At 36.2% G+C, this 24,565-nt stretch overlaps 1 protein-coding gene across 1 annotated transcript; it reads left to right on the top strand.

Moving 5' to 3' along the window:
• Positions 1-3,551: 3,551 nt before the first annotated feature.
• On the top strand, positions 3,552-7,226 carry LOC145600578 (zinc finger BED domain-containing protein RICESLEEPER 2-like). The gene is made up of 4 exons (XM_081656463.1): positions 3,552-3,673; positions 3,869-4,247; positions 5,755-6,792; positions 7,206-7,226. Exons 1-4 carry the CDS (start codon positions 3,552-3,554, stop codon positions 7,224-7,226), a joined length of 1,560 nt encoding a protein of 519 aa, XP_081512589.1.
• The last annotated feature ends 17,339 nt before the right edge of the window (positions 7,227-24,565 follow it).

Here is a 24,565-nt window from a genome sequence, read left to right as displayed (position 1 = left end):
TGTTTTTTTTTTTTTTTTTTTTTTTAATAGTACTTTGTATATATATAGTAATAAATCCTTCTATAGCAATAACTCTATTTTTTTTAAAGGAAAGAAAAATAATTGTCACAGATATACATTATTAATTTTTTTTGGGAAGAAATCCAAATTGATATAAATGATCCTTCGTTTTTATTTACTTGGAAGAGTTGCGACACATCTCGTTGACACGTATTTTAAGGGAGACATTAACTAGGTAAACGGATAAATTAAATCACAAATTTTTACCACTGATAAGAAGAAAGGGATAAGTTGTTACGGTTAAAATTTTATAACTTAATATATTTGTTTACCTAGACTAATCTCCTCTTCGAAAAGCGTGATAAAAGGTATGTTGCACCTATTAATGAACAGAGGTTATAAATAATAATACCTAGGGGTGAGCATAACAGCAACAGGTTCCTCAAAATGGGAACCGGAACCTGTTGAACAGGTTCCTAGAAATTGGGAACCGGAACCGTCAGGGTACCCTGTATTATAAAATACTCACTAACTTTTTACAGATTTTCTAATCAAAAACTGGTTGGTCACTAATTTTATAATGTTTACAACTCGCAAATAAGACAAACTAGTAGTAGTTGTCTAACAAATTTAATATATATATATATATATATATATATATATTTATATTTATAATTGTAATTTTGATATATATTATTTAAAAATTGAGTAAGAATTAGTGTATAATTTGAAATTAAGTGATATTTTCACCAGGTACAGGGTACCCTACAGGTTCCGGTTCCAAAAAATTGAGAACCTGATCCGGAACCTGTTGCAACAAGTTCTTCAATTTGCTACCCGGAACCGGAACCTCTTGTACAGGTTCCAGTTCCGGAACCTGCGGTTCCTAACAAGTTCCGGTTCCGATTCAGGGTACCCAGATTTTTTGCTCACCCCTAATTAATACCAGTGACTTAGGGTATGTTCTCATTGATTGAAATAAGCTGAACTAAACTGAACTGAACTTATTAGAGTTGAACTGAACTAAACTGAAACGCATATTTTAAAGAGAAGCAAATTAGGAGCTGAACTGAACTGAACTGTATTTATTAGAGCTGAACTGAACTGAAAATTATCGTATGAAAACAGGCCCTTAGGTCATATTTATTTCAAATTACCTTTAGTTAATAGAAAAAATTAGTTTAGATTAAAAAAAAATCAAAAAAATTAGTTTTGATAAAAAAAAAAAAAAAAAAAAAAAAAAAAAAAAAAAAAAGATCTTATACACTTTATCAATTTTGTGTGGTTTTTATCACTAAATATCTTTAATTTCGTAATGAAAATTAATATTAATAAAATAAACATTATTATGAAACTAACAAGACCACACTTGATGTTTCTTTATAGATTAAGGTACACATAAATGTTAAAGTTTGATCAAATCAAACAATCAAAATAGATCTAATCACACCAGATCACCTTATTTTTCCTAATCTGATATGATCTTGTTTGATTTGGTCTAATTTGATCTAATCTAGATCAGATAAAGAAAAATAAAGTGAACTAAACAAGTCTTTAGTTAAGAGCAATGTCCGGGCCAAAACAACCCTTTACCTAAGAGCAATAGAAGTATATATATTATGGATATATACTTTGTAATTGTGTCTAGATGATAGCCCGATTGTTGATAAAAAAAAATTAGGATAAAACTTTTGTTCAAACCTCTGATTTAGACAATCATGATACATATAAATCATATCTCATATGTAGTAAGAGACATATAATATAGGATACTTTGACATAAGATACAATCTATCTATACTTATTTTATATATACTAGGGATTCCAACGCGCGCGATGCGCGCGGTATAGCTAGCCCTTTGAATAGAATTATTATCGATATTCTTTATGTCTTATGCCGGTTTGTGTATAATATTTTATCAAAGATATTTGCATATAAACGATAAATGTGTTGGATGTTGTGCAATTTCTTTAGTTGAGTTACTTTAAAATAACACTCACATAAAGAAACCACCTTTCGTTGTCCAGTAACTAATGTTGTTATATAATTATACCATAAATTTCTAAACAATTGTAAACTTTATAAATCCAATCCTCCATTTAATTTATGATTAATTGATAAAATTGCAAAATTAATTACACATGAGGATAAAAAGGTAAATAAATATTTTGAGGGGTATAATAGTGCATGCACTATTCATAAGAGCAATCTTCTACTTTTTATAAGGTAGGGATTAAAAAGCATTCTTAAAATCGTTTATGTGCCACGTCATTCCCCTCTCATAGCATTGTGCTACATCATCACTTAATGACATGTCATTACCAATTAACAAATAATTCCAACTACTATTGATAGATTAATATTAAAAAGCATTTAATGGGTTTTGAACACTAGACCTTGAGGATACAAGATCTAACTCTTTACCATCTTAGCTAATAATAACTCATGTTATCTATACAAATAAATATAACTATAAATGACACGCACCTAGGGTTGTTAACGAGCCGATCCTGCTCGTGAACTATTCGATGCTCGGCTCGGTCAAAGCTCGATCAAAGCTCGGCTCGAGCGGGCTCGACTCAAGTTCGAGTTCGGCTCGACATCTTAACAAGCCAAGCCTGAGCCACCCATGGCTCGGCTCGAAAACTCGTGAACAAGCTCGATTGTTTTTTTAATATTAACATTTTATTGTATATATTAAAAAAAACAAAAAAATAGTAATAAAAAATAAAAAAAAAAACAATTTAGACTTTTTTTGCATACGTATTTCCCAATTCTTATATTGGGCCTCATTTTCATTTATAGATTTACCCTCCATTATACACATCTCAATATACTACCTTCAAGTTTCAACCCTAGCCGTTATTGCCTGATTGCCTCCCTTAGTTCTTCACTCCACTGTTTGCCTCACTCCTCCGATCCAATTAAGCAATCCTCTGACGGGTGAGTAGTCTTCCGATCAAACTCCGATTTCACCTGTTTGCCTCGCTCTTTTGGTCCCTTAGTCCTTCGAAGCTCCGACAAAAAAATGGCAGGTGATTTTCGTTCAATTGTCTCATAAAATTATTTAATTTAGTTATGAGTGATAAATTGATTATGTAATTAAGCAAGATTTGATTTCATATTTTGGTTATAAACAACAAAATCAAATTCGTTGATCTATGTTTAATATCCTGTACGAGTTTGTTTGGCTATGAGTTTAAATTAATTTATTTTTGTTTAAATTTGTTAAATTTTTTGTCAAATTATTGTGTTTCTGGTTGTACTTATTAAATTTATTATAAATTTGTTGTTAAATAATGTCTTGTACTCGTGCAATGAGTTTCATCTTTCTTCATAATTTGTGGGTGCATGTTAAATTAGAGAATTTAATTGTTAAAATGGTTGGTAATTGAAATTGTATAATACCACTGTGCATTTGTGCATTGTCTCTAATTTTTTTATGTTGCATTATTTTTCCTCAGATGAATGTAATTCTACATAATTACCAACTCCTAATTGTTCTTCTACACCTCCTGTGGAAGAATTTTTTGTGAATCACGGTGACGAAATGCAAATGCCCAATGATGAATTGGAGGAGGAGGACAATGTTGAAGAAGGGGTACCCATTAACAACCAATCAGAGACAAATAAGATGTATCCCAACCTGCTAAGAGAGCAAGGACATCTGAAGTATGGAAGGACTTTGACGAACCTTTTCTCTTAAGTGGAAAACGGAAAACTAAATGTAAGCATTGCAAAAGAATTCTTAGTTTTCCCAAATCTGGTTGTACAAGTCATTTAATACGTCATGCTTCTAGTTGTTTACCAAAAAAAAATTTTATTGAAAAAACAATCTATACTAAACTTTGTGTCATCTGATTCAAGTGCGGGTACACCTGATTATGGGTTTATTAGTGCTTTGCATAATGGTAAGCTTGATATGTTGAGTATGAGAGAAGGAATTGCAAATTGGATTATGATGCATGAGAAACCATTTTCTGTTGTAGAAGAAGTAGGGTTCAATATGATGTTAAAGAGGGGAATACCACAATGGACAAGTGTATCACGTCATACTATAAGAAATGATGCATTTAAAGCTTATGAGATTGATAAAAAGAAGTTGAAAGAAACCTTAAAAGATGTGGATAGGATTTCTCTAACCACGGATTTATGGCGTTCAAGACCACAAAGGATTGAGTACATAGTTCTTACGGGTCATTATGTTGATCGTGATTGGAAATTACAAAAGCGAGTGTTGAGCTTTGTACATATACCTCCTCCTCGAAAGGGAAAAGACATAGCAAATTGCATATTTAAGTGTTTAAAGGAGTAGGACATTGAAAACAAAGTAAGTTGTTAATTATGTTGGGGTTTGGTGAGTCCGACCCACCGCGGAAACAACCCCGACCCGAGGAACCACTCGCATTAATAAAATCATAAAGCATAAATAAATAATCACAAGGAAAGGAGAACGAATCTTACCCTCGAAGCGAGCTTTGCCCTTACAAAAACGGGCTCTTACTTGAAAGCCACGAGCACCGCAAGCGCCGTGCCTCCGACGGTATCCACCCACAAAGGACGAACACAACTTTAAGGTCCGCTACCTTGGAGTTATCAAGGTCCGACCAAAACCCGAGTGTTATATGAGTTTAAGAGTTTTCCCAAAAATATGAAATGCTCTTTCTAACTTCCACTCAAGCACTTTACTCCAAATCCCAAGGTTGGTATTTATAGAGGAAAGTATGAGTGGGAATTTCTATCCCATCAATGTGGGATCATGAAATTCCACAAATTAATTTAAAGCTAAATTAAATTAAAATTGCAAACTAATAATAAATCTACGAGTGGCATTACCATGTGAGATGGGTTGGTGAGGACCACATGGAGAGTAGGGGACCATACTTGCTCCCCACTCAATACTCTCCTTATGCCACATGTCCTTACCCACTTGCTCCCTTATTCCCATGCTTCCCCTAATCAACGGCCCTATGGCCCGAGCCTAGTCACGAGCCCAGCCCGAGCCCGGCCCGAGCCCAGCCCGCACCCAGCCCCGCACCAAGCTGCGGGCTACTGCTGTGCGCGCAAGCCACGCACTTGGTGCGGGCTTGCTGCTGCTATGGCGCGGCTGCTGCTGTGCTAGCGAGCCTCTAGCTGCTGCACGCACCACGTGCTGCGGCTGCTAGCTGCTGCTGGCCGTGGCTGCTAGCATGGTGCGCTAGCACGCACCTAGCCAGCCATGCTAGGCTCGGCTTGGTGCTTGCTAGCCACCTTTGCTAGGACATTTTTGCCCCTAGCATTCGAATGCTCGGGGCACTCCGATGCTAGGGGTATTTTGGGAATATGGTCGATTTATTATTATTTTTGCGCGTCTCGTCTTTTATTATTTTGACTCGACTTCCGATGATCGGTTTCGACGCTCCAAGCTCGAATTACCGATGTCTAAATATTTAACACTCGGGCGACGAATTAATTTCTTCCGAATTAATTCGTCGAGTCGGTTCGTATATTTTGCTTGGGTGTGACCCAAAGGGTTCAGTCAAGATTAAGTTGTAATATTAATTATATTAATATTACTGATCGGAAGCGGCCTCCACCCAGACATTCCGATCACTTGACCTTACTAAATATATTAGCTTTCTAATAATTCTGAACCCGCTATCAGAATAAAACACTTGTTCGAAGGACACCATTCCTTTCAGATTATACATTTGAATATATTTATTCCATGTACTTGTTATTAGTGATAAAATTAACAACTTTTTTTTTCTTAGGTCTTCACGGTATCGGTTGACAATGCCACCGCAAATGATTCATGCATCCAAATCATGAGAGACACTTTCTCACATACTAAGAGATTGATTTGTGGGGGGAAACTGTTCCATGTTCGTTGTTGTGCACATATTCTTAACATCATGGTGCAACATGGTCTCAAACAAGTCAAATCAATCATTAAGAATGTTCACGATTCTGTGGATTACCTTAATGGAAGTGAGGCAAGATTAATAAATTTTTGTGAGATTGTCCAACAATTTAATCTCAAAGAGAGGAAACTAATTCTTGAATGCAAGACTCGATGGAATTCAACATATGATATGCTTGCTTGTGCTATCAAATTTAAGGAGGTATTTTCTAGACTTGCTTTAGAGGATAATGAGTATGTTTATTGTCCTAGTGCCGATGAGTGGTTGAAAATTGAAAAATTGCTTGATATCCTAAAGGTGTTTTATGATACTAATAATATTATCTCGGGCTCAGAATATCCTACTTCTAATTTATTTTTGTCCGAAGTATATTATATTAAAGAAATGTTGGATAGAAGTTATGATTCCCCTGATATGTTTGTTAAAGATATGGTTAAAAATATGAAAGAAAGGTTTGATAAGTATTGGGGTGAATGCAATTTGATCATGGCTATTGGTGGGATTTTAGACCCTCGTGTAAAAATGAAGGTTGTTGAAATTACATTTCCTACAATGTTTCCTTCAGATAAAGTTAGGGATAATATACATAAAGTTAGAGATACTTTGTTTGAGTTGTATGATGAGTATTATAATATGTATCCCCCTTTGATGGAGGAATTTGGTGAATGTGAAAATGGTACTTCAAATACTAACATGGGGCCAAGTCTTCATGGGATGTCTAGAATTTTACAAGTTGTAAGAAGTGGGCAAACATCTCAACCTAGGAAATCGGAAGTAGAGTTGTATCTTGAGGAAGAAACTTATATTGATGAAGGAAATAGCCCAACTAAGTTTGATGTCTTGCAATGGTGGAAAGAAAGAGCTAATAAATATCGCATTTTGTCTAAAGTGCGTGGCTACGGATGTTTTAGCTATTCCTATTACAACCGTTGCTTCATTCTGAGGCTACTTTTAGTGCTGGAAGTCGGGTTATTGATCCTTATCGAACTTCACTGCTTCTCGAAACCGTACAAATGCTAATATACACCGGAGATTGGCGTAGGTCTCTTTTTGGAGTAAAAAGAAAGAACAAAGTAAGATACTAATATTTATTTTTCTTTTATATGTTCCTTTTCTATTTATAATGTGTAAATTGTATATATAACTTTATTATAATTTTATAAACTCGATGAAGATGAGCCAAAGGAAATCACTCTTCCAATTCCTTAGGTTAGTTTTCTGTAACTTTTTCTCCTTATACTATATTATTCAAAATATATATTAAGCTATTGACTACTCTTAATCTCTTACATATTGTGCAGGTGTTTGGGAATCAATATTGAAAGACCAACAAAATTTGGCAACAAAGAGGCGCTACTGCATGCTACTATTATTTATTGATCGAAAGCGAAACCATTAACTTTATATATTCTGTAATATTTATGTAGTAGTTTGTACCAAATTTCACCACCTATAAGTATTTATATTCAACTGTTGTACTTTGATAGCTAAAAATATTATTTTGTGCTTCACAATTGAATGTCTAATTCTAATAAGTTAATTAAATTAAAAAAGTTAAATTTTGAGTAAACAGGTAAATTTCAGACTAATTAAGGCTCTTAATTCTCATATCCTAAATTCGAGCTCAAGCCGAGCCTTGAGTTGGGCTCGAGCTCGGACCGAGCCCAAGCCGAGCTCGAGCTCGAGCCAAGCCCTTGTATAAGTGTTTCGAGCTCGAGCCGAGCTCAATATCTCAAGCTTGACGAGCTTCGAGCTCGAGCCGAGCCTGAGTTCAACATTGTCGAGCTCGAGCCAAGCCTAGAGATGTTCGGTCTCGGCTTGGCTCGTTAACACCTCTACACGCACAAATTAAAAAGAAAACGAGATAAGCAATTTGAAAAAAACTAAGAGGAATAAAATCAACATTTCTCAAACAATAGAGTATTAAAAATTGCTTCCTATACTCTTTGTTAATTAGTAACATTATGTTTAACATTTATACATAACATACATAATGGATGATAATATATTTCATAAAGAAACAATTTAATCAAAGTGGTAACCCGGTGCAATGCCCGGGCAGCACACTAGTTGATTTATGTAAAAACAATCATATCATATACAAGCAACTAATCTATAAAGTCGTATGATTAGTTTGGGACATGAAACAATTAAATTTGGCATTCCTACTTTATTTACAAGTGTCGTGCCATGTAGGCAACAATTAATTATTAGTATGACATGTACTTCCTCATTTTTTTTTATACTTGCAACACACCTTTTATCACGCTTTTCGAAGAGGTGATTAAACTAGGTAAACGAATGAATTAAGCTATGAAATTTAAACTATAGCAACTTATCCATTTCTTCTTATAAGTGGTAAAATTTTGTAAATTAATTTATCCGTTTACCTAGTCTAATATATTCCTTAAAATACGCGCCAAATAGGTGTGTTGCAACTAAATACAAACGGAGGAAGTATGATTTTTTTTTTTGGTAAGATTTTAAAGTATTTATAAATAATTCCATACGATATCTATTGTAGGTTATATAAAAAAGTTTATAACTATATATATTATTTTATTCAATAAACGCATATGATTATCATTTATTTTTGTAGTTATAAACATATCATCAATATCAATCATCATCAATATCAATCAGTGTATTATACTAAAAGACAAGCAAATCAATGTGAGGCTGACACATGTCACTCTATGATTTGCTTGTCTTATAATGGTTAAAAAATAATTTAAAGAAACCTAAAAACAATAATTTTTGTTAAAATTTATTGTATAAATCATTTGATTCAGAATATTATTAACAAAATTTGATAGAATCTAAACTATTTAGAATTAAGTCAATTTATGGCAACTTATATTTAATGAATTTATGCTAATACGTTAACAATTTTTTTTAAATGATTAGTTCAAATACTTCCTCCGTTCTTTTAATATAGCCCCACTTGCCTTTTAAGGAAGTTTCACAATTATTGCCCCATTTCCGTTTTAGGACAAAAATTATCTTTATTCACACTACAAATATCCAACATACCCTTACTTTTTCACCCTTATTCTTTAGTTCATGTTTACAACACATGGATACTTTTTAATTGATGATAATAATTACTCTATTTCATTATCTGTGTCTTTTTAGTTTATTTTAGGGTTGTTCCCAAGCTAATGCATAACAGGTATTATCCGGAGTCTAAAAATGATATTTTTTGAAAAAATAGACATGATGAGTACCATGTACTAAGGTTGTACGTACTTGAGTGGACCTACTCTAAAATTTATATGAACATACTAATGTTCATCATATTTTTTTAGAAAATAGTATCCCTGCTTCTTATTACTTGCAACAAAGGGGAATTATTTAGGGATATAAAAATATTTCTTAGTTGCAACTAATAAAAAAAGGAGTTAGTATTAATTCGTGGTATTTTCAAATGTCAAGTAGTATAATTTTAGGAATAGTTATACACTTGGGGTGGTATTATTGAATTTATGTTCTTAATGAGTTTATGTCAATTGTTCTAATCACGAGAGTAGACATGATATTGATTTTAATATACGTTTTCTACCTTGGGAGAGGAGATAACATACTATTGGTAATTCAATCATTTCTATGTTATATTTGTTCAACACTGCAATTAGTTTAGTTTCATTATAGAGAGTAATTGGCGAAACTCGAAACCTAGAACTATTTCTCATACTTGTCTGTAACTTTTATAAGTTTGCAACTAAATTCATTTATAGTCTTAGCAGTACTTTGCTCATATTTTCCACTATCTAAATAATATTTTACTTTTAGCTTCTTAATTAATAATTGAGTAGACCTCCTTGTGGATACGATGGCTTGCTCACCCTATATTTACAGTAGTTAACCCGTACAATTGCAGTAGATTAAGGCCCGACCAAGTTTTTGGCGCCATTGCCGGGGAAGCAATAGTTCAATATCATATTAAAAAAAACTTTCCTACTAGTTTTAGACTTTATTTTATTTTTGCTAGTGTTAGCTGCTACTATTTTTACTGTTTTCTATAATTTGCATTCTAAGAAAATTACCTGTTATTGCTATACTACTGAAAGGAATGGTATCTTTCGGACAAGTGTATTATTCTGATAGTGGGTTCAGAATGATTAGAAAGCTAATATATTCAGTAAGGTCAAGTGATCGGAATGCCTGGGTGGAGGCCGCTTCCGATCAGTAATATTAATGTATAATTAATATTACAGCTTAATCTTGACTGAACCCTTCGGGTCACGTCCAAGCAAATATACGAACCGACTCGACGAATTAATTCGGAAGAAATTAATTCGTCGCCCGAGTGTTAAATATTTAGACATCGGTAATTCGAGCTTGGAGCGTCGAAACTGAGCGTCGGAAGTCGAGTCAAAATAATAAGTGACGAGACGCGCAAAATAATAATAAATCGACCATATTCCCAAAATACCCCTAGCATCGGAGTGCCCCGAGCATCCGAGTGCTAGGGGCAAAAATGTCCTAGCATAGGTGGCTAGCAAGCGCACCAAGCCGAGCCTAGCATGGCTGGCTGGAGCGTGTTAGCGCACCATTGCTAGCAGCCGCGTGCGCACCATGCGAGCAGCAGCTAGCTGCCACAAGCTTTGCGTGCTAGCAGCGCACGCAAGGCCAGCAGCTCGCACCAATGTGTGTGGCTTGCTAGCCATGGCAGCAGCCCGCAACATTGGTGCGGGGCTAGGCTCTCGGCTGGGTCGTGGCTGGGCCATAGGGCCGTGTATTATGGGGAAGCATATGGAAGCAAGTGGGGTAAGGGACATGTGGCCAAGGAGAGTATTGAGTGGGGAGCAAGTATGGTCCCCTACTCTCCATGTGGTCCTCACCACCCTTTACATGTGATAGTGCCACTTATAGATTTATTATTAGTTTACATTTTTATTTTAATTTAACTTTAAAATAAATTGAGGAATTTCATGATACCACATTGATGGGATTGAAATTCTCACTCCCACTTTTCTCTATAAATACCAATCTTCGGATTTGGAGAAAAGTGCTTGAGTGGGAGTTAGAAAGAGTATTGCATTTTGGCAAAAACTCTTAAACTCTATTAACACTTGGGTTTTTGGTCGGACCTCGCTAACTCCGAGGTAGCGGACCTTAAAAGCCGGTGTTCGTCCTTTGTGGGTGGATACCGTTGGAGGCTCGCATATTATCGGAGCAAGAGCTTTCAAGTACGAGCCCGTGTGTGAGGGCGAAGCACGCTTCGAAGGTAAATTCCGGTTTTACCCTTTTGTGTTTTTGTTATGCTTTATGGTTTTATTAATTGCGAGTGGTTCTTGGGTCGGGGTTGTTTCCGCGGTGAGTCGGACTCACAAACCCCAACAACTATTGTTTTGGGTGTTTTTGTCCCTCGGGAGAGTTACAACACAAAGACTGGTCCGGTGCGGCATGTACCTGCAAAACAAACGGAGACACCGGTTGGGTGGTGCTCCGCCTCCAACGATCAAGTTAGGAATTTGAAGGGAGTGAAAAAGGTGCGGAAATTTAGGTGGGTATCTACTCGGATTCCAAGCTCAGATGTCTCTATCAAAGGGACAGTTTGTAACAAAATGGTAAAACGTGCCCTCGAAAAGAGGAGAATCTCCCTATTTATAGGGTCCTCGGGATTTGTGCCCCTGATTAGGTCACTGAACCCTAATCATTGGTGGGCTGCGCCGCATTGCGGCTTTCTCGGGATTTGGACCTGAAGGCCGCCATTTCCCCCAAGTTTCTGGAGTGACACCTGTCAAGCAGGGATAGGTCGACTTTGGGCCATCCTGGGGCTGACACGTGTCATCCTCTGATTGGACCACGTGGCGGGGTAAAATTACCCTAAACATTTGCCCCTCACAGATGTGACGTGGCACGCCACGTGGCATGTGTGACACTTGTCACGCTCCGGTTGGTGGTAATTTTACCGCCAAAAAAGTAATTGTTCACCTTCTGAGTAAATTACGGGAATGCCCCCAAATTTACCTTCTATATATAGCCGTTTACCCTCATAATTCTGTACGTTTACAAAAATTTCGAGAGAGAAAACTTTGAGAGAGAGCAGAAGTCATCCGTCTGAGTCAAGCGCAAGTAAGAAAACCCGTTCTCGTCAACCCAGCCGGACCCGTCTACCTTCAAATATCAAATCTAAAGGTACCGTCTCTGTCTCTCTCAGGTCTTTTTCATTTTGCACTGCTTGTACATATTTCTTGCAATAAATGGATGCATCACCAACACACATGGCACAACCTAGGTTAGAATCCAGCCGGTCACCAGGGACGACTGAGTCTAGGACTGGGAGTGTCGTGTCGGGGTGTTGGGACCACCCTTTTGCTTGGATTCTGACCATTTACGTGTCTGTGCAGGACACAATGGCTCGGACTATGCAAACGGCCCCTGATCCAGATTACCAAAGCGAGGGCTCAGGCGGCCAAACGCCTGAGGTAGAAGCGTCTGGTCAGGGAAACCAGACGGCTCTGGAGAGATCCCCTCTGCGTGCCCCTTCGACTCCCGCAGATTCTTTTTTGGAAGAATGCGACCAAGGCGGCGATGAAGCCGTCTCAGCTCCTGTTTCACAAAATGAGGAGGAGACGGAGAGCAACAGCACCGCCTCCACTTCTGAGAGCAGTGACGACTTGCCACTGCTTGAAGATAGTGAGGAGGAAGAGAGGAAGAAGTGGAAGGAGAAGGACGACCCCTTTAAGATCCACGTCTCAGCCAAAGATAGGGGTCACATGGAGGACAACCTTGAAAAATTTAAACAACTGCACCCGTTAGGAGACAGGTGCAAATCAGAGTGCCGCCTGAGGACGGCACCATCTCCTGGGAAGATGATCAACGGAACGCCAACGGCTACTTCGGCTGTTATGAGGCGGCGTTCAAGGCCGGTCTTCGCTTTCCCCTACACTAGGCGGTGAACGCAATCATGAGAGGCTACGGCCTCGGAGTCTGGCAACTTACCCCCAACTCTTGGGCAAACATTTTGGGGTATGTTGCCGCCTGCGAATTTCAGGGGCTCCACCCCCGCTGGGAAGCTTTTGCTAAGATACATTATCTTAGACGCAACCTAGGCGGCTACAGGGCGTGGTACACTTTAACCGCGTATCCCCAATATATGATGACCTTAGACAAGGTCTCCAAGTTTGACGGCTGGAAGCACAGGTTCTACCTGTTGACGGCTCCTAGCAGGCGGGATAACTATGAGCTCCGCCAATACAATAAGAAGCCCGAGCTGTTGGCCGGAAGTGCTGTCTTCCCTAGATCCCGGATGAGGACTTCAACAAAATAATTGAGGCCGACTTTTTCGACCTCACAGACGCGACTTTGTCAACCTGGGAGACAACAAAAGTCCCCAAAAACTGGATCCCCAAGAGCGCCTGGTTTAGGGATGAGTGTTTCTTAGCCGCCTGCGAGCTAGGAAACATGTTTACCAGACGTATGCGCCTGAGTTCACATCCGTCTGTAGTACTTTTGTATCAGAATTGTTTGATGATATACTGATCAACTTTTGTCCTTTTTGCAGAAGAAGCTTTGAACATGTTTCTAGACGAGAAGATACACAGGCAGTCCTCTGCAACCATCCGCCAGGAGCTTGCGGAAAAACAGGCGTCCGAGCTTAGGGCCAAGGTAAAAAACTCCTGACTCTTTCTTAGGTTTGCTTCAAAGTTTACTTTCCCCGAATGCTACCTTTAACTTGGTCATTTTCACAGGGAGGAGAGGTAGGGAAGAGCAAGACGTTTGAGAAAAATCTCAAACGGGCCATGGAGGAGTCCGCCTCCACCCCCAGCAAGACCAAAAAGTCCAGCTCTACCATGACTCCTGGCGCCCCAGCCGGGAAACATCAGATGCGGATAGGGGGGCGAATTGAGAGGGTAAGCGGCAGTCTGGGCCTCAAACTCGCCAACCCCTTATCAGCAACCGGGGGGCTCACCACGCCTGCAAGCGGCTCTCGTTTAGCCGGCTCTGAAGGTAAGAACCCATTTGAATCCCCGCCTGAGCTGGGGTGACCTTTGCGAGTGAAATCCCACTCCCAACAGACGTCATCCTCAGACGGTCGGCAACAGATAGGTGCCGCCTTAATTTCGCACTCATCACCTGTTAATTATGGTGCAGATCAATCTCCTCGATGGCCAGACGTCCAGAGGCATGCTAGGGCCATGCTGGAGGCGGTGAGCAAGAGGGACAAGGATGTTATCCCTGGGATAGAGACGTTCAACCTGGAACGAATCCTGTCCCTCCTGGCTGAGGTAAGATACTTGAAAAATTTTTCTAAGCACTTTACTCTGCCTGCAGTACTAACTTAATTTGCTTTTACAGGCTCTGCTGCGGGTAGACGGTGTAATACCCCGTATTTTTATACGTATTTTATTTAAAGTATGTATTTTATAAGGTATTTAAATAGTTATAATTATTTTAATTAAAGTATTTTAATTAATATTATTATAAAGGAAAGTATATTTAATTATTTTATTTTTAAAGTTGGGGTTTTATTTTAAGAAAGTTTAATTTTTAACAAGCTTTATTAGGAAAGGGATTAGGAAAACTAAAAGAGGAATGTTTAGGGTAAAGGGTTGGTAGAGAAGGGGTATAAATATCCCACTTATGAGGCAAATCAACTTTGCCCAGAGTGGAGAAAACCCAAGGTAAGCTTCTCCCCTTTTCTCCTTACTTTTCTTTCTTTTTTCTTCCTCTTCCCCTTCCCCTTCTCACGGTCGGCCACCACCACCACCACCACACACGTGGCCGGACCACCACCACACACCACCACGTGCCACCAGCACACAGCCAGCAGCAGCCCAGCCGTGCCGTGGTGGCTGCTGCTGCCGTTGGTGTTTCTCGAAAAAAAAAAATTTAATCTTTCTTATCCTAATTTAATCTATGCTTAGATCTAATTATAAATTATGAGTTTTGGGATTTAATTTTGATGTTGAATGTTGTAATTATATCAATAAATTTTCAGATTTGGTTTTTAATTAAAAAAACCCCAATTTTTGAAACCCTAGGTTCTTGATTTATGAAATTATGAAAGTATGAGATGTATTAATGTTTAGATCTTCAATTTAAGTGCTTTAAGACCAAATTACAGCAAGTTTTAATTAGAACCCTAAATATTATGTTTTTGAAGGGAATTTAAATTACCCATTAAGAGGGACTTAATTATGGTGTTTTAAATATAATTTCAGCCTATTCTAATTAATTTATGAGGGGTTTTAAAATAGTATATATTGCTGGAAATTCGTTTAGAGTGGGTTTTAATACTCTATTATAATTTTAACTAGGTCTACCCCGTGCCATGCACGGAAATTTTTAATAACTAATTTTGAATTAACATTGTATAAGTAAATTTACATATGTGAATATTATGATGGATTATAAAATATCCTACTTGTCAAGCAGATCTTTTAAAATATGCATTTGATAGTGGAAAGATACATGCATACATCAAATAATTTTATTTATGTAAATAAGAAATTTGTTTTATATTTAAGTTTATAATTGGCAATAAATATTAGGACGGATCAAATCTTTTATTTATGTATTTGTTTTTTAAATGGATTTTTTTTAAAACAAAATTTTAAAAATATAATCGACACACCAGGAAATGACACGTGTCATTGCTGGTGTGTCTTTTAGTATATAGTATTGATGTGTAGGAGACTTTGAAGTGAGCAATTTTTACTAGTCGTGGCGATTTTGAAGTGAGCAATTTTTACTAGTCGTACTCTTAGCATATTTTGATGATGTAGAATCATGCTAGGCTTAATTTCAATCAATTGCAAGTAGTATCATGCTAAGGTTTATGTATTGAATTGTGAATTATTGGTGTTGGTGATTGAATTGTGAAGCATGAATTATTTGTGATGGTTTATGGATTGGAAAATTATATTTTGGCATGATTATATGGACTAAATATTTATTTATGGCATGATAGAGAGCATGTTTAATTAAACTAATTGTTTAATTATGTTTGGAATATTGAAAAGGAATTTTATTATGGTTCATATAATTTTTATTGATGCTTTAAGCATAAGAAAGGAGCTATATAAGTGTCTATGTACACAAGGAATAAATTGTATGTTGGTGTCTTTGTGCACTTAAGGTGTTTTTAACACCGAGGGTTATGATTTTTGGCGCTTTATGCGTTTAAGGTGTCTTTGACACTGAGGTAGAATTTAAAAGGGTTCAACATTAAATATTATGTGGTCACTAAATATTCAAGAATTAAATTGGTATGTTTGAATGATTGAATTATTATTGATGATTGAATTGTTATGCTTTGAGGGTCATCACCAAGTCTAATAATATGTAAATAACGTAAAGTGAAAGAGATTACGCACCAAAACTCTTGGAACGTATATATATACCTTGAGTATGAACAATGGGGGGAGTTATGGGGTTTTATATTTAACCATAACTTCTAATGGAGTACAGGACGCTGTACATTCCTGTTTATTTATTATTATGCGCAGGAATTCCGCCACCTTTGAGTGGTTTTGTCGCTGGCATGGTTAGCTCCCGTGTCAGTTAACCTCAATTTATTTGGGGGAGGTTTAGTAGGAAACCCATTCGATGAGTAATCATCGCTAAATGAATTATTTAGTGTCTAGTTAAAGTGTCTTGTTGAATGTTGTGTGTGCTTGTAAACAAGTGACGTTGGAATACAAATAAGAAATTCCTAAATTCCTTGCGAAAGGGCGAAGGAAAATTCTTAGTGTATGGAGATGAAAATGTAACACCCCCAAATCTCCCTCTACGGAAATACTAGTATAATACGTATAATTATACCGTAGAGATAGACTTGGGCGTGTTACCGCCGCGTGATTACGCAAGCCTACTCAAACTTACTAAATAAAACCAATACTTTGCAGCGGAAACTCAACTTTCTTTTATTAATACTTATGAAAATAATAACATTGTTATGAGTACTCTAAATAAACACAAGACCAACATTCCTAAACTAGGTGAAGCAAATCCCGGGACTCCCATATGCTCATTCATGACTGCACCTGAAAATAGTCAACACTGCTTACCATTACGGTAAACAGGGCGAACCAAAACAAATAGGAAAATACGGATTAGCAAAATATGCTATGTACGATAAGTACAAGAATGTAAACTCAATTTATTTGCAAACATGCTTTTAAAACCAATTCCAATAAATAATCCAATAATTCCAAAACTCATGATTTAAAACCAATTCCAATGATTCAACATTCAAAATAATTGATAAACCAATTCCTTTGAAAATCCAATTCCTTTTTGAACCAATTTCTTTAAATTCAATTCCTCACCCAAGTGTGCACACCCCCCAAGCTAGTCTCCTTATATTACAAGGCTATTCTTGAGGAAAGACTAGGTCATACAAAGTCCATAGTCTTATCAATAAACCAAATCCGCATAGTGGGATTACCAACATGCTTATAAAGCATTAATAATAATATTTCAATGGTTCAATAATAAATCCTTTTAATATCCAATAATTACAATATAATTCAAACTCCTTCCACATGCTTTCAAAATCAAAATCTTTTAAATAAATACTTGAGAATAAAATCTCATATTAATACTTTTCAAAATCAATAACTCTTCCTTGAAAACCTTTTATTTAATTCAATAAACTTTTCAAAACAATTCCTTAAAACATGATAAGTAATTCGATTAAACCATTCAAAACATGATTTAAAAATCAATCATTCAAAATACTTTTATCAATACCTCCAAACATAATTTATTTCAAAATCACAATTCAAATCAATTTAATTCAATCACCAATCAAATCATATAAAACATGTTATTCAAACCAATCACTTTCAAAGGTATCTAGCCACCTAACGTACCTTGATCCTTGCTTAGCTATACACACCAAAAGAACCTCAAGAATCTTGATCGAACACACCCTGCAAATAAATATAACCTTAATCAATATAAGGTTAACAAATAATTAAAAGCCCCCAACTATATGTACATTAGGGTTGAGCAAAACTATCTGATAATCCGAAAATCCGAAAAACCGATCCGCATCCGATCAGAAAATTTAGGATAACCGATCCGAAAATAATTTCGGATCGGATATCCGATCCGAAAATTTCGGATATCGGATCGGATATCGGATATCGAAATTTCGGATTTCGGATATCTGAATATCCGAAAAAATACCCTAAAACCAGCAAACCTTATATACTTCCCAAGGCCCAAATATCCCCCTGACCCAAATAACTAAACCAGCAAAATGAACAAACCCTAACCCATTCCCTTCATTCTCATTTCTCACCGCCCCCCTCTTCTCCCTCCTCCCTCTTCTCAGATCTACATGTAACTCTCCTCTCAAGTTCTCAGATCCTCCTCTTTCTCCTCTCTTTTCTCCTTGTAACTCACACCCTCACTCCTCCACCAGTACGTCGCGCGCGACTTCCCTCACTCCTCCATCAATCGCAACTTCCATCACTTCTCCACAAGCGGCAACAACCTGAGTTCCATCACTCCTCCACCAGCAACGGCGGCGACAACTGGAGTTCGTTCCCTCGCTCCTCCACCAGCGGAGACAACCCGAGTTCGCTCCCTCGCTCCTCCACCAGCGGCGGCTTGGCTTGCTTCCCTTGTGCTGCTATTTTTTTCTCATTCGTTATTACCACTAATTTGAATTAGTTAATCGGTTTTAGTTTTGATTTTGGAAACCAATTTCTGGGTTATATAGTTGTGATTGTTTTAATTTTTCTTACAAATAATGGATATAGGTTAATAACTTAATAAGTTATGCTTTTTGAACTGTTAATCAAGTGTCGTTCTATTTTTGCTCTGTTAAAAAATGGGAAAAAAATATCAACTTTTCCATTAAAATAAAAGTTGTAATTAAAGTAGTCGGATATAGGATATCCGATCTATCCGATCCGAAAATTTCGGATATCCGAATTTTCGGATATCCGAAAATTTCGGATCGGATACGGATACCAAATATCTGTATTTTCGGATTCGGATATCCGATCCGAAATCCACTTTCGGATCGGATATCCGATCCGTGATCAGGTATTGTACATGAACCTTTTAATTTATTTTCTCATAAACATCATTAAAAATATGATTTTATATAATTAAAACTACTCATTATAATTTTTATAAATCCCCCATAATAATAATAATACTTGAATAAGAGAAGAGAAGAAGAAAAGATAAGAAGCCAAGGAAAAAAGAAGAATTGGATTTGCGTAGGAAATAATAGGCAGAACTTGCAGAGGCTATAACTCCTTCGATATAACTTCGAATTGGGTGATTCTTGAGCCTAACCTCAAGAATTTTTTGAGAGGAACAATCTTCTGTGAAACGTCCCTACCCCAAAAACTGACCAAAAGTGCCCGAAAATTGGATTCAAAGATGAACGGGATGATTTGTGTAAAATTGAGGAGAAGAAAAGAAGAGAATTTGTATGAAAAATGTGAGAGGTATGAAGGGGTATTTATAGGCTAGTATGAGCATGAATTATGGTAGGAAAATGTAGGAAGAATTATGGTAATTAGGGTTTAAGATATTACTTGGAGAAGTAAGCAAAGATTTAAGGAAAGTTTTGATATTTGAAGGGATTGTGTATAATTGAATATGGAAGGTATGTATGTCATGAAAAATATTAAGGAAATTGGAATTGCTTGGGAAATAATTAAGAAGAATGAATGGCAACAAAATATAATAATTGGATATCAAAAAGATGGAGAATTAGAATTATGGAAAATAGGAGATTTTAGGGAGATAATTAAAAATACAAATTACCAAAATATTTTCCCAAAATCTTTATGGGATGGCCGAAATTATTGAGCTTTCCTAAGCTCATATTTTCAGCCTTCCTATTTAGTATTTAGGAATATATTTTGCTAGTTTTAAGGAATTAAAAATAATTGTGTAAATAATATATATTGTAATAAATAATTAAATAATAAAATACCAAATATTCACCAAATAATTTAACTTATAAAATCAGATTTAACACATAAGAAAATCTGAAATTATTAGCTAAGTAAATGGGATTTTCGGACTTATTAAAATAATAATAAAATATTGCTTTTGCCTTAATTAAAATATCCGAAATATATAAATAATCCGGTTTTTATAATAGGATAAATGGATAATAAATCTTATCCAAAATAATGATTAGTTTTCAAAATACTTTTGGCGCCAAAAATCAAATATTATTTTGGCTCCAAATTATAAATTTACTAAAATACCCTTTTTATAAAATAATTCCTAATTAATAATTAGGAAAATACGTATGAAAATACGGGGTATTACAGAAAATGATTATAAGATTTAGAAATTGCAAAGTTCATGTTTATGAGAATGTCTCATGAACTCTACTTACTGAACCCCTTCCATGACCAAGGTATGAGAGTCATACTAAGGTTTTTGGATTGAAGCAAGTTATGTAATTTTAGTTGTGTATGTTTTGAGAAAGCATATTACAAAAGTAAATACATTAGCTTGTAGAATTATGTTTATTAATTGAAACAAAGTTTCAATCTAATTTAATCGTGGTTTCAAGATTAAATAAAATGTCCGAAATAATTATGAATTGATGGGCTCACTAGGTTGATGACCTTTTGAATGAAACCCCACAGGTGAACCAAATTCATATATTATTTAAGTTCCTAGTTCGGAATCATTAAACTAGACATAAATGACTTCCAATAATAATGGACTAGCATGTTAAGATTGGTTGGATAGCGCAGTTTCATGGGCTATAGGAGCGTAGTGATGCTCGGTCAATCACATGGATATGCATGAATGATGCATGATCGAACTATAGACCTACTTTGAAGTTCAAGTATAGAGCTTCCGGATATATTAGTGGATTCCTTTGACATGAGTGGAACACTAATTCCATTCAATGATTGATTTAACTGTGGTACATTCAAACGTCTAGCCGTAACTGGAGATTATAAAGGATGTTTCCCGGTTACTTCATGAGTTGAGTGGGAGCTTTGGTTGCCACAAGATTGGATAGAGTCTACCTATTTAATTAGGAATGTGTCTTGGCCCCTTGAAGAGGGAGAATTCAGAAAATGCATGGCCGGCTCAAATGGATTACATTGTAACCATTTGTTTTGTAATTCTAACTCAGATTTCAAGAAAGATTTGTAGATTAATATGATCACGACATGAGATGCAATCATATTATCAAATCGACACACATTGACTTAAGGAATTTGAATATTGCGCACTTGTCTCAGACAAGTGGGAGATTGAAGGAGTTATGTCTTCGATAAGTGCAATTACTAGATATATCAAGGATCACTATTATGGAGATAATAAGTTCATTCTATAGGGTCGTCAATATCTGTTGCTAGATACAATAATTGATCTTTGGGTTAGTTAAATAGCCCAAAGCCTTATAGAATGGTTCCTATGAGGTCAGACAACAAGGGTATTGAGTTAAACAAGTAAGAGGCCCATTAATGGGCCTCATGAGATTATGACATACCATGTAGAGTGTTGGGCTAGAGTAGTGTGTTTAGGATAAGGTTTTGGGCTTTTAACATGGGCTCTTATTTAGAGATGTGATCTATAAATAAGATCCATGCCTAGGGTTGCTAGTAAGCAGTAACAATCAACATACAATAGATTGTGAAAGAAGCAACCAAGTCCCAAACCCTAAACACTCTCCTCCCTCACGGCCCTCCCCTCTTCCTTCACGTCCGTACGTGCGGCGCCCCTCATGGTGGCTCGTGGTGTTCGTCGTGGTGGTTCATGGTTAGCTCGTGTCTCTCTTCTCCGTTGAAGGTTGATTGAAGCGTTCAATCACAACTAACTAGCATTAGTGGAGGTTTAACTTGTGCCCGTGGACCAAGTAGAGGAATCACGCTTGGGGTTCTTTATCTCCCTTTGTTCTTGCTCGATCGCATGTGGAATCACGCTTCAAAGGTACAATTATGTGTTATGCAATGATCCTTGGTTTAGGTGCTTTTTTTAATATGATTCATGTTTATTTCCGCTGCGTAGTACCTATAAACCCCTACAGTGGTATCAGTTAGCCTATTGCATTTACGCATATTGCCAATAATTCTTTGATAATCCACAATTTTAATTCAATTAGGAGGGAGAATAATTAATTATGGTTCAATCTTTATATAAATGGAGATTTAATTTTTAGGATATGATTAAATATGATTTAATTGCTTAACAAATCTGAATTAAGCCCTAGTTTTTCGAAAATTTTGATTGAAATAAAGCCTTAAAAATTTTGATTTTTGTGCTTAATTTTGATGATTTTCGAATATTTATGCTTTATAATTTTAATTAGATTGATTTGATACATAAAATATGATTTTTGTATAATCAATAATTTGATTTAAAAGTTAAATTAAATTTGAATTAATTTTGTGAAGAACCCTAGATTTGAAATTAAATTGTGAATTTGATTTCAAAATTGAATTAGGCATAAATGTTATGTTTTTTTTTTTTTAATTCAAAAGACCTAATTGATTTAATTTTGCAAAAGTTGTTCAATTAAATTAAACTCTCAAAAGAAAAAAAAGGAAAACAATTAATTTTGGGAGGGGGCAGCCGTGGCTGGGTGGATGAACCACCGTGAGGTGGGCCACGGCGGCTGCCCAGGAGGTCGAATAGGGTGCGGGAAGTGAGGGCGGCAGCTACCGGCGACAGGCGGTGCAACAGTTGCACTGCCGCAACTGCAGCCGTGTTCTGCTGGTGGCTGGGTGTAGGGAATATTTCAAGCATTACGATAACCCCAAACTTGAACCCCACTGTGATCATACACTAAAGTACGGTGGCGTTCCAAAGGGAAAGAAAAAGAGCAAAAAGAGTCGCCAACAAGTTTTAGGAACTTGTAAACCCAAAAGACAATCCAAAGGACCGTCAACTACTCCATAAGGTCTTGAACCAAACAGGGTCCGGGGATGAGGGTACGAATCCAATCTACAAAAGAAAGGACCCGCCCTATAAAATAGGCCTCTACTTTGTTCTGCTCGTATTCATGTGCGCTTTTCGAATAACATACAAACATTATATTAAACCTACCCTGTTTATCTATGTTGGTTGAAATTTAATGCACAAATAAAACTATTATTGGCGATCACTTGACTTAAAATCATATTAGCCTAAACCAAATTATTAATTATCTTATTAAGCGTGATTTCAAGTACAAATTCCCTTTAACAATCATAAAAGGTGTGATCAAGCAATAACAATAAAATATAAAACAAGCAACATAACAATAAATCAATAATAATCATAATGATGATAATAGCATGATAAGGCATAATAAAGCTTGATAATAATAGCAAGATCCTAGGCATGATACCAACAAGATTAATAACAAACACTGGCATGTCACTAAACAATAAAGATCAAAGCTTTAAACCTAACATGGTACTAACATGATAACATGATATTAGAAAAGATTAAAGGCACCCTAAACATGATACTAGAAAGCAATAATAACATCCTAACGTGATACTAGGAATTAATCAATAATAAACATGCTTTCTACATTGAAAGAGAGTAATAAGATTACATACTTTGAAGCCTCGTACCTCTTTCTAATAACAAAATACACAAGTTAGTAAACTTCAATGAAAATAATAAAGAATTATTAAAGAATTAAATTAAAATCAAATTAAATAAAGTTTAGACTAGTTTTGGACCAAACCCTCAGAAATTATCAACCTTTCACGTCTAGGGCGAAGGCAACTTCGAACTTGGCTAAGAGACTCTAAGTCTTGTGAATGCGGAATATTGTATGTAAAAAGGCTAGTTTAGAAAGAGAGAGAGAGAAAAGAATTAAGGAAGAATTGATGAGAATTGATGATTCTGAAAACAAGGATTCAGATGCTATTTATAATGAAAATAGTCCAAAAAAATCATAGAATTTGATAAGGAATAAAACTCCACGCTGTCGCCAGGAATTAACTCTGTCGCGACGCGACAATGTCTGTCGCGAGGCAACAGGGTCTGTCGCGCGGCGACAGACTTGTCGCGCGGCGACAACCTGTATTAGCGCGTTTTTCTTCACGCGGAATCCGATCTTTAATCAACTTGATCTACGGAATCCGTACAGAAGATAAAATATATATTTTTAAGATAACAAAATGATATTTTATTCCAAATAAAAATCTATTAAAGATAATTAATTATTAAATCTAATAATATTAGAATTAAAAAGAACTTTCTAGAAACTTCTAGAAAACTATAATTAATCCTAACAATTTTAGGAATAATAATTAATATTGGGCCCTCCTCTAGATCATTGGGCCGTATTAAAATAATTAACCAGGCCCAGTTTAGTATTTTGGCCATAACTTCCTCAATATTCATCGGAATCGGGCTTATAATATATCGTTGGAAAGGTCTTTTCGAGCCCCATCCAACTACACCATTATTGGACCTTAGTTAAAGACCAAACTAAACTGGTTCGGCTATTTCCAAATAAATAAAGTCATTTTCAAAAACAGAGAGAAAAAAATTTAATTAAAACTAAACCGCAACACTCGACTTTCAAATCACTTTCACCTAATTCGATAATAACACAACGTGAAAGACATTCATCACTGGGTTTGGTTTTGGGGAGACACAAATGGGTGTCTACACTGGGCTTGGCCTAGCTGCTACGGCAGCCCTCAGACGACGCCGCTGGGTTCAGGCGAGGAAGAAGGCGGTTCTGGCGATTGGA

This window comes from Chenopodium album, chromosome 21 (genome assembly GCF_948465745.1).
Source record: "Chenopodium album chromosome 21, dcCheAlbu1.1, whole genome shotgun sequence".
Lineage (NCBI taxonomy): Eukaryota > Viridiplantae > Streptophyta > Magnoliopsida > Caryophyllales > Amaranthaceae > Chenopodium > Chenopodium album.
The sequence above is the reverse complement of the archived record's forward strand: the minus strand, read 5'-3'. Positions and strand labels throughout refer to the sequence as shown.

Excerpts from the sequence above, each read along its gene's own strand:
- LOC145600578 (XM_081656463.1), top strand. The coding sequence starts at position 3,552 with ATGCAAATGCCCAATGATGAATTGGAGGAGGAGGACAATGTTGAAGAA. Across the intron at positions 3,674-3,868 it reads AGAGAGCAAGGACATCTGAA|TGCGGGTACACCTGATTATG; the intron begins GTATGGAAGGAC and ends ATCTGATTCAAG. Across the intron at positions 4,248-5,754 it reads AAAAGCGAGTGTTGAGCTTT|GTCTTCACGGTATCGGTTGA; the intron begins GTACATATACCT and ends TTTTTTTCTTAG.